The 15,040-nt window shown below is 44.7% G+C and overlaps 1 protein-coding gene across 3 annotated transcripts in view; it reads left to right on the top strand.

Moving 5' to 3' along the window:
* Positions 1-14,798, top strand: part of LOC120056543 (neuroligin-3-like) — a 32,784-nt gene extending 17,986 nt beyond the window's left edge. For all 3 annotated transcript variants that reach the window (XM_039004725.1, XM_039004724.1, XM_039004726.1), the window contains 2 exons: positions 10,726-11,515; positions 13,224-14,798. In XM_039004725.1, the coding sequence (XP_038860653.1) occupies positions 10,726-11,515; positions 13,224-14,064 (1,631 nt within the window). In that variant the 3' untranslated portion in view covers positions 14,065-14,798. The remainder of the gene's footprint in view (positions 1-10,725; positions 11,516-13,223) is intronic.
* Positions 14,799-15,040: the final 242 nt, after the last annotated feature.

Genomic DNA, 15,040 nt, shown 5'->3' with positions numbered 1-15,040 from the left:
TATAAAATCTGTGATTTCCCCCCCCCCCCCAAATTATGTTTTATATTTTCTCAAATTATGTTCTCAGTTTGATTTTTCCTGGTTTTAGAATTGTTGTTTTTCACTCTCAATTACAATTGTTCATAGAGAAACAATTGAATTGGATGTTCTGAGTCCATATCAATGTTTAAATCACATCAAAATGCTTCTTCTTTTTTTGGTCTTGAAGAAAATAAAAATAAAAATTGTGTGTGTATTCTGGCCCTTTACGTCCACATCTAGCGAGTGAGGAATGTGCCATGTAATGTGGTGGTCTAGCGATGGTTCTGGAGCCTATTGCTGCTGCTCATTTTATGGCAAAGTTCGCAACTAAGAAATAATATACTGAACAAAAATATAAAAACGCAACGTGCAACAATTTCAAAGATATTACTGAGTTACAGTTCAAATAAGGAAATCAGTCTATTGAAATAAATTCATTAGGCCCTAATCTACAGATTTCACATAACTGGGAATAAAGATATGCATCTGTTGGACACAGATACAATACCTTAAAAGGTAGTGGCGTGGATTAGAAAACCAGTCAGTATCTGGTGTGACCACCATTAGCATCATGCAGTGCGACACATCTCCTTTGCATAGAGTTGATCAGGCTGTTGACTGTGGAATATTGTCCCACTCCTCTTCAATGGCTGTGCGAAGTTTCTGGATATTGGCTGGAACTGGAACACGCTGTTGTACACGTCAGTCCAGAGCATCCCAAACGTGCTCAATGGTGACATGTCTGGTGAGTATGCAGGCCATGGAAGAACTGGGACATTCTCAGCTTCCAGGAATTGTGTACAGATCCTTGCGACATGGGGCCGTGCATTATCATGCTGAAACACGAGGTGATGGTGGTGGGTGAATGGCACGACAATGGGCATCAGGATCTCGTGACAGTATCTCTGCGTTCAAATTGCCATCGATAAAATGCAACTGTGTTCGTTGTCCGTAGCGTATGCCTGCCCATACCATATCTCCACCGGCACCATGGGGTACTCTGTTCACAACGTTGACATCAACAAACCGCTCGCCCAAATGATGCCATACACGTGGTCTGCGGTTGTGAGGCCGGTTAGACATATTGCCAAATTCTCTAAAATGACGCTGGAGGCGGCTTATGGTAGAGAAATTAACATTCAATCCTCTGGCGGACATACCTGTAGTCAGCTGACAATTGCACGCTCCCTCAAAAATTGAGACATCTGTGGCATTGTGTTGTGACAACTTCACATTTTAGAGTGGCCTTTTATTGTCCCTAGCACAAGGTGCACCTGTGTAATGATCATGCTGTTTAATCACCCTCTTGATATGCCACTCGTGTCAGATAGGTGGATTATCTTGGCAAATTATACATCACTCACAGGGACGTAAACAAATTTGATCCCAAAATTTGAGAGAAATAAGCTTTTTGTGCATATGTAACATTTCAGGGATCTTTTATTGCATGAAACTTTGGTCCAACACTTCACGTTGCGTTAATATTTTTTTTCAGTATACATACAAATTACAGTGCATTCGGAAAGTATTCAGACCACTTGAAATTTTCCACATTTTGTTATAACCTTATTCTAAAATAGATTTTTTTTTAAATTGTTCATTAATCTACACACAATACCCCATAACGACAAAGCAAAAACTGATTTTTAGAAAGGTATGCAAATTGCAACAAAAAAAAAACAAATCAATCCCAGAACAACAGCAAAGGACCTTGTGAAGATGCTGGAGGAAACGGGTACAAAAGTATCTATATCCACAGTAAAACAAGTCCTATATCGACATAATCTGAAATGCTACTTAGCAAGGAAGAAGCCACTGCTACAAAAACGCCATAAAAAAGCCAGACTATGGTTTGCAACTGCACATGGGGACAAAGATCGTACTTTTTGGAGAAATGTCCTCTGGTCTGATGAAACAAAAATGGAACTGTTTGGCCATCATGACGTTTGGAGGAAAAAGAGGGATGCTTGCAAGCCGAAGAACACCATCGCAACTGTGAAGCACGGGGGTGGCAGCATGTTGTGGGGGTGCTTTGCTGCAGCAGGGACTGGTGCACATCACAAAATAGATGGCATCATGAGGGAGGAAAATTATGTGGATATATTGAAGCAACATCTCAAGACATCAGTCAGGAAGTTAAAGCTTGGTCGCAAATGGGTCTTCCAAATGGACAATGACCCCAAGCATACTTCCAAAGGTTTGGCAAAATGGCTTAAGGACAACAAAATCAAGGTATTGGAGTGGCCATCTCAAAGCCCTGACCTGAATACTATAGAAAATTTGTGGGCAGAACTGAAAAAGTGAGCAAAAAGCCTACAAACCTGACTGTTACACCAGCTCTGTCAGGAGGAATGGGCCAAAATTCACCCAACTTATCGTGGGAAGCTTGTGGAAGGCTACCCAAAACATTTGACCCAAGTTAAACAATTTAAAGGCAATGCTACCAAATACTAATTGAGTGTATGTAAACTTCTGACCCACTGGGAATGTGATGAAAGAAATAAAAGCTGAAATGTTTTTCTCTTCTATTATTCTGACATTTCACTTTCTTAAAATAAAGTGGTGATCCTAAGGCAGGGAATTTTTACTAGGATTAAATGTCAGGAATTGTGAAAAATTCCTTTTAAATGTATTTGGCTGAGGCGTATATAAACTTCCGAATTCAACTGTACCTTATTTTAAAGTGACAGACCTATGAATATTTATAATGGAGTTAAACATTTATATCTGCAAAAATTATACCTTATTTTAAAGTGGCAATCCACTGACCATTGACAAATGTGTTACCAACCTTTATAACTGCTGAAAAGATACCTTTTGAAGGTGAAATATGCAAAAATGCGACTCGTTAGCATAATAATAAAGTTGTCATTGTGTAGAAAATCATTGTAAATCAAATTTTATTGGTCACATGCAGATGTTAATGCGAATGTAGCTAAATGCTTGCCCTTCTAGTTCTGACTATGCAGTAATATCTAACAAGTAATCGAACAAATTCACAACTACCTTATACACACAAATGTATAGAATATGTACATATAAATATATGGATGAGCGATGGTGTGCGGCATAGGCAAGATGCAGTAGATGGTATAAAATACAGTATGTAACATATGAGATGAGTAATGTAGGATATGTAAACGTTATTTAAGGTGACGAGTGATACCTTTTTAAGTCCATTTATTTAATTGGCCAGAGATTTGAGTCTGTATGGTTGGCAGCAGCGATGGCTGTTTAAAAGTCTGATGGCCTTGAGATAGAAGCTGTTTTTCAGTCTCTTGGTCCCAGCTTTGATGCACTTGTACTGACCTCGCCTTCTGGATGATAGCGGGGTGAACAGGCAGTGGCTCGGGTGGTTGATGTCCTTGAGGATCTTTTTGGCCTTCCTGTGACATCGGGTGCTGTAGGTGTCATGGAGGGCAGGTAGTTTGTCCCCGGTGATGTGTTGTGCAGACCGCACTACCCTCTGGAAAGCCTTGCGGTTGAGGGCGGTGCAATTGCCGTACCAGGCGGTGATACAGCCCGACAGGATGCTCTCGATTGTGCATCTGTAAAAGTTTGTGTGATTTAGATGACAAGCCCTCAGCCTCCTGAGGTTGAATAGGCGCTGTTGCGCCTTCACCACGCTGTCTGTGTGGGTGGACCATTTCAGTTTGTCTGTGATGTGTACGCCGAGGAACTAAACTTTACACCTTCTCCACTACTGTCCCGTTGATGTGGATGGGGGGGTTCCCCCTCTGCTGTTTCCTGTAGGCCACGATCATCTCCTTTGTTTTGTTGACGTTGAGTGAGAGGTTATTTTCCTGACACCACACTCCGAGGGCCCTCACCTCCTCCCTGTAGACTGTCTCGTCGTTGTTGGTAATCAGGCCTACCACTGTAGTGTCGTCTGCAACCTTGATGATTGAGTTGGAAGCGTGCATGGCCACGCAGTCATGGGTGAACAGGGAGTACAGGAGAAGGCTGTGAACGCACCCTTGTGGGGCCCCAGTGTTGAGGATCAGCGGGTTGTTTCCTACCTTCACCACCTGGGGGCGGCCCGTCAAAGTCCATGACCCAGTTGCACAGGGTGGGGTCGAGACCCAGGGTCTCAAGCTAAATTACGAGTTTGGAGGGTACTATGGTGTTGAATGCTGAGCTGTAGTCAATGAACAGCATTCTTACATAGGTATTACGCTTGACCAGATGGGATAGGGCAATGTGCAGTGTGATGGCGATTGCATCGTCAGTGGACCTATTGGGGCAGTAAGCAAATTGGAGTTGGTCTAGGGTATCAGGTAGGGTGGAGGTGATATGATCCTTGACTCGTCTCTCAAAGCACTTCATGATGACAGAAGTGAGTGCAATGGGGCGACAGTCATCTAGTTCAGTTACCTTAGCTTTCTTGGAAACAGGAATAATGGTGGCCATCTTGAAGCATGTGGGGACAACAGACTGGGATAGGGATTGGTTGAATGTGTCTGTAAACACACCAGCCAGCTGGTCTGCGCATGCTCTGAGAACCTGGCTAGGGATGCCGTCTGGGCCGGCAGCCTTGCGAGGGTTAACACGCTTAAATGTTTTACCCACGTTGGCCACGGAGAAGGAGAGCCCACAGGCTTTGGTAGCGGGCCGTGGCACTGTATTGTCCTCAAAGCGAGGAAAGAAGTTGTTTAATTTGTCTGGGAGCAAGAAGTCGATGTCCACGACATGGCTGGTTTTCTTTTTGTAATCCGTGATTGACTGTAGACCCTGCCACATACGTCTCATGTTTGAGCCGTTGAATTGCGACTCTACTTTATCTCCATACTGATGCTTTGCTTGTTTGATTGCCTTGCGGAGGGAATAGCTGCACTGTTTGTATTCGGTCATGTTTCTGGTCGCCTTGCCATGATTAAAAGCGGTGGTTCATGCTTTCAGTTTTGCGAGAATGCTGCCATTAATTTACGGTTTCTGGTTAGGGAAGGTTTTAATAGTCACAGCGGGTACGACATCTCCAATGAACTTGCTAATAAACTCGCTCCCAGAGTCAGCGTATACATCAATGTTGTTGTCTGAGGCTATCCGGAACATATCCCAGTCCACGTGATCGAAGCAATCTTGAAGCGTGTAATCCGATTGGTCATTCAGCGTTGTATTGACCTGAGCATGGGCGTTTCCTGTTTTAGTTTCTGTCTATAGGCTGGGAGCAACAAAATGGATTCATGGTCAGATTTGCCGAAGACAGGGCGCGGGAGGGCTTTGTATGCATCGCGGAAGTTAGAGTAGCAATGATCCAGAATTCTGCCTGTCGTGTCGCGCATTCGATATGCTGATAGAATTTAGGGAGTGTTGATTTTAGATTAGCTTTGTTAAAATCCCTAGCTACAATAAAAGCTGCCTCAGGATGTATGGTTTCCAGTTTACATAGAGTCCAGTGAAGTTCTTTCGGGGCCGACGAGTTATCTGCTTGGGGGGATATACACTGTGACTAATCGAAGAGATTTCTCTTGGAAGATAAGGCGGTTGGGATTTCATTGTAAGGAATTCTAGGTCAGGTGAACAAAATTACTTGAGTTCCTGTATGTTGTTGTGATTACACCATGAGTCGTTAATCATAAGGCATACACCCCCTGCCCTTCTTCTTACCAGAGAGCTGTTTGTTTCTGTCGGCGTGATGCCATCTTAACCACTGTGAAATATGTTTTCCTTAACCAAAAATATTGTATTTTCAGCTGTTTGACGCTCGTGTACAAAACCGAAAGTAAAATATGCACAAACAAACCTCAACAGGAAGCATAGAACATATCTACCACTTTTTAGACTTGCTTTCAATGAGAATGACAGATCTATAACCTTTTAAAGTAAGTGAAAACCTACTGACCTGGGTGGGTGTCTCTAACATTGCCAAAAGACAAAGCTGTGAATGTGTCAGTGGTTTACCAATCAGGGCCTTGGCAACAGTAACAAGGGGTGATGTGTAATGAAACTTGATTGTGCGTGTCCTGGGTAGACGTTCCCGGGACCATGACACAAAGACCTTACCACTTTTAGACTACCATTTTGTGACGTTCCAGGGACATCCTAACGACTCATTTTTGTTTTCAGGGTTATATCTATTAAAAATGATGCATATCAGTTGAGTTTTTAGAAGTAGTTTGCAACAACAAAAATCCATGAAAATCGCTCTCTCTCGCTCTCTTATATTTATGTAGAGAGACTCATTGATTCACTGACTGACTGGGATTGTGGGTGTGTATTGGTGGTCAAAATGTAGATTGAAAGTCTTGATATTACTGCCAAAGTCAGGTTTAGTGCTAGGATTCAGGAATGTGGTTTGATGTTGTAGGGGATTTTATCTGTTCGAAGGGAAGAGAGACTGCAGAATCTTCAAACAACTTTTAAGATTTGCAAAAATGGAGCAGTTAACTATGCACTTCAGTGTTGAAGAGGCCCAATGAACAGAGTTGGCTCTCAGCTTTTATATAGTCCAACCTCTATGTGGCAGTTAGCAGATGTGTGTCAGCAGGGGTGGGGAACATAGTGAATAAAAGGCGTTTAGCTTGTCTGTGTAGATTAAGATAGCTGACATTGCCACCATTGCCTGTTCCTTCCTGCAACTTTCCACACATGGGAGTTCCTGCAGATAGTACAAACGGGATGTCACATACTGCAGTCCCATCCGGCTCTTATCTGTACGCCCAGACTTATAACTACGTCACACAAGACAACAAGCCTGCATCACCCCCAAAAAACACTAGCATATAACAATGGACAATTCTCTAAGTAAAAATCAATCAATCAAATGTAATTATAAAGCCCTTTTTACATCAGCCGATGTCACAAAGTGCTATACAGAAACCCAGCCTAAAACCCCAAACAGCAAGCAATGCAGCTGTAGAAGCACTGTGGCTAGGAAAAACTCCTTGGAAAGGCAGGAACCTAGGAAGAGCGAGTGAATTAGAGGGAGCATACTTAAATTCACACAGGACACCGGATAAGACAGGAGGAAATACTCCAGATATGACAGACTGAACCTAGCCCCCCAACACATAAACTATTGCAGCATAAATACTGGAGGCTGAGACAGGAGGGGTCGGGAGACACTGTGGCCCCGTCCGACTATACCCCTGGACAACCAGGCAGGATATAACCCCACCCATTTTGCCAAAGCACAGCCCCCACACCACTAAAGGGATATTTTCAAACATCAACTTACTACCCTGAGGCAAGGCCGAGTATAGCCCACAAAGATCTCCCCCACGGCACCAACCCGGACCGGAAGAACACGTCAGTGACTCAACCCACTCAAGTGACGCACCCCTCCTAGGGACGGCATGGAAGAGCACCAGTAAGCCAGTGACTCAGCCCCCGTAATAGGGTTAGAGGTAGAGAATCCCAGTGGAGAGGGGAACCGGCCAGGCAGAGACAGCAAGGGCAGTTCGTCGCTCCAGTGCCTTTCCGTTCACCTTCACACCCCTGGGCCAGACTACACTCAATCATAGGACCTACTGAAGAGATGAGTCTTCAATAAAGACTTAAAGGTCGAGATCGAGTCTGCGTCTCTCACATGGATAGGCAGACCATTACATACAAATGGAGCTCTATAGTTGAAAGGCCTGCCTCCAGCTGTTTGCTTAGAAATTCTAGGGACAGTAAGGAGGCCTGCGTCTTGTGACCGTAGCGTACGTGTAGGTATGTATGGCAGGACCAAATCGAAAAGATTGGTAGAAGCAAGTCCATGTAATGCTTTGTATGTTAGCAGTACAACCTTGAAATCAGCCCTAGGCTAGCACTGGAGCAATATGATCAAATTTTGGGGTTCTAGTCAAGATTCTAGCAGCTGTGTTTAGTACTAACTGAAGTTTATTGAGTGCTTTATCCGGGTAGCCTTGCAGTAGTCTAATCTGGAAGTGACAAAAGCATGGATTCATTTGTCAGCATAATGTTTGGACATAAAGTTTCAGATTTTTGCAATGTTATATTGATTTTTTTTTTTTTTAAAGCTGTCCTTGAAACAGTCTTGGTATGTTAGTCAAAAGAGAGACCATTAAAAGGTAATTTACCACCTTCACGAGTGCAGTCTCCGTGCCATGATGGGGTCTAAAACCAGACTGAAGTGTTTCGTATACATTGTCTTCAGGAAGGCAGCTTTTTATTTCTTTTTGAGAGGAATGGGAGATTCGATATAGGCCAATTTTTAGTTTTTATATTTTCTGGGTCAGGGTTTAGCTTTTTCAAGAGAGCCTTTAATACTACCACTTTTAGTGAGTTTGGTACACATCCAGTGGATAGGGAGCCGTTTATTTTGTTCAACATAGGAAGGCCAAGCACAGGAAGCAGCTCTTTCAGTAGTTTAGTTGGAATAGGGTCCAGTATGCAGCTTGAAGGTTTAGAGGCCATGACTATTTTCATCAATGTGTCAAGAGATATAGTATTTAAAAATGTGTGTTGTGTGTTGTGCAGACACAGGACAACTGAGCTTTGGAGAAATTACGCAGATTTAATGAGGAGTCTGTCATTTGCTTTCTAATGATCATGATCTTTTCGTCAAAGATGTTCATGAATTTATCACTGCTGAAGTGAAAGCCATCCTCTCTTGGAAAATGCTGCTTTTTAGTTAGCTTTGCAACAGTATCAAAAATACATTTTCGAGCAGCAGTGAGGGCTCTTCGATACTGCACGGTACTGTCTTTCCAAGCTAATCGGAAGACTTCCAGTTTGGTGTAGTGCCATTTCCATTCCAATTTTCTGGCTTGCTTCAGGGCGGGTATTTTCTGTATACCAGGGAGCTAGTTTCTTATGAAAAATGTTTTTTTTGTTTTTAAGGGTGCGACTGCATCTAGGGTATTACGCAAGGTTACATTTAGTTCCTCAGGTGGTTGATGTGCTCTGACATCCTTGGGTAGGTGGAGGGAGTCTGGAAGGGTATCTAGGAATCTTTGGGTTGTCTGAGCATTTATAGCACAGCTTTTGATGCTCCTTGGTTGGGGTCTGAGCAGATTATTTGTTGCATTTGCAAACGTAATAAAATGGTGGTCCGATAGTCCAGGATTGAGGAAAAACATTAAGATCCACAATATTTATTCCACGGGACAAAACTAGGTCCAGAGTATGGCAGTGAGTAGGTCCGGAGACCTACTGAGTCGATGATGGCTCAGAAAGCCTTTTGGAGTGGGTCTGTGGACTTTTCCATGTGAATATTAAAGTCACCAAAAATGTTAATATTATCTGCTATGACTACAAAGTCCGAAAGAAACTCAGTGAGGAACGCTGTATACGGCCCAGGAGGCCTGTAAACAGTAGCTATAAAAAGTGATTGAGTAGGCTGCATAGATTTCATGACTAGAAGCTCAAAAGACAAACGCAGTAATAAAAATTTTAAAATGTATTTTGCTATCGTAAATGTTAGCAACACCTCTGCCTTTGCGGGATGCGCGGGGGATATGGTAACTAGTGTAACCAGGAGGAGAGGCCTGGTTTAAAAACAGCATAGTATGTCTAATTTTCCACGACAGTGTGCAGTCAGCTATTACTGAAGCATGACACTAGATATGCACAAAAAAAGTGAATATTACTTATTTTATTTATTTGGACTTTTACCCCTTTTACTTTTTTTCTCCCCAATTTCGTGGTATCCAATTGGTAGTTAGTCTTGTCTCATCGCTGCAACTCCCGTACGGACTCGGGAGAGGAGAAGGTTGAGAGATAAGCGTCCTCCGAAACACAACCCAGCCAAGCCGCACTGCTTCATGACACAATGCCTGCTTAACCCGGAGGCCAGCTACACAAATGTGTCTGAGGAAACACCTGGCGATCGTGTCAGCGTGCATTGTGCCCGGCCCAACACAGGAGTCGCTAGAGCGCGATGGGACAAGAACATCCCTGCCGGCCAAACACTCCCTTAACCCAGACGACGCTGGGCCAATTGTGCGCAGCCCCGTGGGTCTCCCGGTCGCGGCCGGCTGCGACAGAGCCTGGACTCGAACCAGGATTTCTAGCATTTCGCTACACTCACATTAACATTTTTACCCACTCCATAATGTAATAATCAACACATCAGTAAAAACATTTTTACGTTATGCATTCAGAATGTTTATTACGTTATTGGCAGTTCATTACATTATCAGTTGCTATCCTCCCTGATGTAGTATTGATTTTTGAACATAGAGAGGGAGAGATTTTCAACAAGGCTACTGTGTGGAGTCATTGAATTTTCCTCTTTCCCAAAAGCAGTGCTCTCACAGATGAGTTTCCTCAAATGTGTATGCAAATATGATCCCTTTGTGTTGAGTGAGTTTAATTAATTCAAATCCCTTTTTAGCGCAGCCAATGTTACATATCCACCACTTAATAAGCATTATTTTTAATTGTGAATTATACACTATCAATTAGAATAAATACGATTTTCAGAGTTCCATCCCCTCCATTTATATTATTTAAGGACTTATCTGACATTTTAAGGAAAATTACAATTAACTGAGATGCACAGATTGAACAGACCTAAATTACATTTTTATGATTTTAAAAAGGGATGTTGATGAGGTTTGTCTCTCACCATCGCAGATAAAACTGTGCAGTAAGCACAAAAAACTCTGGTAAAAACTGACATCAGAACCTAGAGAGATCCTATGAAGCTAACAATATGTTAAACTGCAGGCCTACAAATGTTCTGTATCAGATGGTTGTTGACCAGACAGCACTCATCTGATCTGTGTTTGTCTGTCTGTGCCATGATCTCCCCAGGCCTGTTTCACAGAGCCATCATCCAAAGTGGCTCAGCCCTGTCCAGCTGGGCCGTCAACTACCAGCCTGTCAAGTACACCCGCATGCTTGCTGAGAGGGTGGGCTGCAACGTGCTGGACACCCTGGACATGGTGTCCTGCCTGCAGAAGAAGAGTGCCAGAGAGCTGGTGGAGCAGGACATCCAGCCAGCCCGCTACCACGTAGCCTTCGGCCCCGTCATTGATGGTGACGTCATCCCCGACGACCCCGAGATCCTGATGGAGCAGGGCGAGTTCCTCAACTATGACATCATGCTGGGCGTCAACCAGGGGGAGGGGCTGCGTTTCGTGGAGAATGTGGTGGACCTGGAGGATGGCGTGTCCGGCAGCGACTTTGATTTTGCCGTGTCGGACTTCGTGGACAGCCTGTATGGCTACCCGGAGGGGAAGGACACTCTGAGGGAGACCATCAAGTTCATGTACACGGACTGGGCTGACAGGGACAACCCAGACACCAGGAGGAAGACGTTAGTCGCTCTGTTCACTGACCACCAGTGGGTGGAGCCCTCGGTGGTGACGGCTGACCTGCACGCCCGCTACGGCTCGCCCACATACTTCTACGCATTCTACCACCACTGCCAGAGCCTGATGAAGCCTGTGTGGTCGGACTCGGCCCACGGGGACGAGGTGCCCTATGTGTTTGGCATCCCCATGGTGGGAGCCACTGACCTGTTCCCCTGCAACTTCTCCAGGAACGACATCATGCTCAGCGCTGTGGTGATGACTTACTGGACCAACTTCGCCAAGAGTGGGTGAGTACAGCACCCCGAGACCTGGTCAGACTCACAGGTCAGTACAGCACCCCGAGACCTGGTAAGACTCACAGGTCAGTACAGCACCCTGAGACCTGGTCAGGGTCAGACAGGTCAGTACAGCACCCTGAGGCCTGGTCAGGGTCAGACAGGTCAGTACAGCACCCGGAGACCTGGTCAGACAGGTCAGTACAGCACCTCGAGACCTGGTCAGGGTCAGACAGGTCAGTACAGCACCCCGAGGCCTGGTCAGGGTCAGACAGGTCAGTACAGCACCGGAGACCTGGTCAGACAGGTCAGTACAGCACCCCGAGACCTGGTCAGGGTCAGACAGGTCAGTACAGCACCCCGAGGCCTGGTCAGGGTCAGACGGGTCAGTACAGCACCCCGAGACCTGGTCAGGGTCAGACGGGTCAGTACAGCACCCCGAGACCTGGTCAGACAGAATCCATTCTGAGTCTTCATTGTGGTATGCTTGTATAGTAAAATTATGGGGTCATTCTTTCATATTTCCCATCTGTGTCCCTGTATTTGCCTAAGAAATGCTATAAATGATAGATGGAAAGAGTTTTCCTAATCATATTCTATACTGTATTGAAGCCTGTGCAGAAGAACCAATATTTATAGACATATAGACACACTTCACTTATATCTTAAAATGGAGCCTTGCTGCATTACACCTCTGCTTAAGTCACAGCAGAAAACGGGAATTAGCACCTCTATAAAAATGTTACAGTAAACACTGATGTAGACACAGATGCTCAGTAGAAAGTGGGTTTTAGATGGGCTGAAATGAAAGATGTAGGGCAGGGATGGGCAACTGGCGGAGTCTCAACTTACTGTTGAGAGTTAGAACAGCAGAATACACAAGGTACAATTTCGAATTTTGGTTGTGCATCAATCACTGACAGTGCCTCAATTAGCCTGAGTCAGGATTTTTTTTTAAATTGATTGGTAAATTAGTCTAGCCAGTTTTCTAAACTTGTAGTAATCATGGTCGAATTACTGACCGGGGGCCCCCCATTGATATTGTTAGTCACTCTCACTCAGATCTCATATTCAAAACTGCAAACATTTCTCTTCACCCTATAGCAAAATGTATATAGTTGCAGGAAATTAACTGTAAAACTGCAATTTTTCCCCTCTGCCCCATGACAAATTGTGTAGAATTGCAGGAAATGTACTCTACAACTTAGTTTTTTTCTCTCCACTGTCAACACAGGGGATGCTAAAATGATTTGCTCGCAAGGTGTTTTACACGCAATTTCACTTCCGCGCCTCAAAAGGCTAGGACCGGCTCTGACTGCATGTGTGGGTATGCAGAGCCACTGCGGCCCCACAAGAAGAGTTCAGATTTTTTTGTGGCCCCCACCCCTATCAAATTTGCCCATCCCTGATGTAGGGAATGCTTAGCACTTGAAAAAAGACTGTGACATTATGTACATCAACCAGTCTTGTCAGCTTACAACTGGCCTTGACCAGCAAAACTTGCCTGTTGACATCTAGCCTCGCAAAGCTGCCGATCTCGCAAGCTTACATTAAACGCTGAATGGATATCCGTGCAGCGTTTAATGTAAGCTTGCGGGATCACCGGCTTTGCGAGGCTAGTTGACATGTCCCGTAATGAAGCAATTGAAAGAATAACTTCTCTATGTATGTTATCAATGATGCCTTGTCTTTGACCCCTGTCTTCATTGCATGTCTGCAGTGACCCCAACAAGCCAGTGCCCCAGGACACTAAGTTCATCCATACCAAGGCCAACCGCTTTGAGGAGGTGGCCTGGTCCAAGTACAACCCCCATGACCAGCTGTACCTGCACATCGGCCTGAAGCCTCGCGTCCGCGACCACTACCGCGCCACCAAGGTAGCCTTCTGGAAGCACCTGGTGCCCCACCTGTATAACCTCCATGACATGTTCCATTACACCTCCACCACCACCAAGGTCCCTCCCCAGGACTCCACCAACTCCAACGGCAAGAGAACCGGCACCACCAAGCGTCCACCTGTCTCCACGGCCCACAGCAGTGATGGGGAGGAGACGGGTCCTCTGATCGTGGCTAACCCCAGAGATTACTCCACTGAGCTGAGTGTCACCATCGCTGTGGGTGCCTCGCTGCTGTTCCTCAATGTGCTGGCCTTTGCCGCGCTCTATTACCGTAAGGACAAGCGCAGCCGGCAGGATGGCCACGGTGGCCCCCACCAGGCCAGCCCCCAGCGGCAGAGCAATGGCAACGACGTGAGCCACACCACCACCGACGAGAGCCTGTCCCATCAGATGACCCAGTGCAGCCAGATGAACCAGTGTGACACCCTGCATGACCTTCACGACCTCCCTGACCTACACGACCCCCTGCACCTCTCCCCCAACATGGACTACACCCTGACCCTGCGCCGCTCACCAGACGACATCCCCCTGATGACGCCAAACAACATCACAATGATCCCCAACTCCCTGATGGGCCTGCCCAACATGCACCCCTACAGCACCTTCCCAGCCGGGTACAACTCCACCGTCCTGCCCCACTCCCACTCCACCACCCGGGTCTAGACCTAGCCTGGGACAGAAGATATACAGACCACAGTCGACAGTGATTGTAGAGGTGAGCTGAGCTGAGGGGCGAGCTGTGCTGTGCTGTACATTAATTAATACAAAGCAGTAGTTGGGTTGGGATGCGTGGGTAAGATAAGTTTGAGTTTATGTTCATACTGCAAGAGCCATGCAAAGCTTTTCCTGGTCAAAGGGTGCAGAATCGCCGCCAATATACTACTGCCTCCTCTCCTCATAGAGGGAGGTCTATAAGCAGTGTCATTTTTTTAATCATCAATTTCAAGACTTTTGTGAGCTGGTTAAAATGAGAAGTGCTTTTTATTTCCCATTGTCTTTTGATGGTAACATTTTTGGGAACATTCTCTTGTACGACCTCAGCATAATGTTTGTACAGTTGGATTTGTACGGGAAGCTTTTTTCTTCCTATGATATCTGTTTTGATCTTCAACAATTCTGTGTGGAACAAGTGTCATCTGGACTCATCACTGACTGAAATAACATTTGTAAAAAGCAGAAAATCAGTGTTATTAAGCAATTTTATACATATTCCTCATGTTAAACTCAACTTAAAAGGGTCTTTTTTACTGACTAAAGAATTGCAGAAATACTATGTTACTGTGATCATTTGAACCTTTACTACAACATTGATTACAATTTGTAGTAAAAGTATCACATTTATCCAACAATATTTCTATTTGAATATGAACAATATATCACCCCTATATACAGTATGTGTGTGCGTGTGCCCGAGTGTGTTTACACTCTGAAGTGTAATGTAAAGCTGTAAATTGTTAAGAAATTTGTTTGACATTTTGTTTGAAGTATTGGCTTTCATCATATTTAGTGTTGTACTCCGATCTATGCTTGTCTGTCTAAGTACCTTTGTTCATTTTCAGTTAACTGTGTCTAATTTTGCTGAACACGTTGTGGGAATACAACTTTTGCTTTGTTATAAAAAGATAATAGCTTAAGATGG

This window comes from Salvelinus namaycush, chromosome 12, assembly GCF_016432855.1.
Source record: "Salvelinus namaycush isolate Seneca chromosome 12, SaNama_1.0, whole genome shotgun sequence".
NCBI classification, from domain to species: domain Eukaryota; kingdom Metazoa; phylum Chordata; class Actinopteri; order Salmoniformes; family Salmonidae; genus Salvelinus; species Salvelinus namaycush.
The sequence above is the reverse complement of the archived record's forward strand: the minus strand, read 5'-3'. Positions and strand labels throughout refer to the sequence as shown.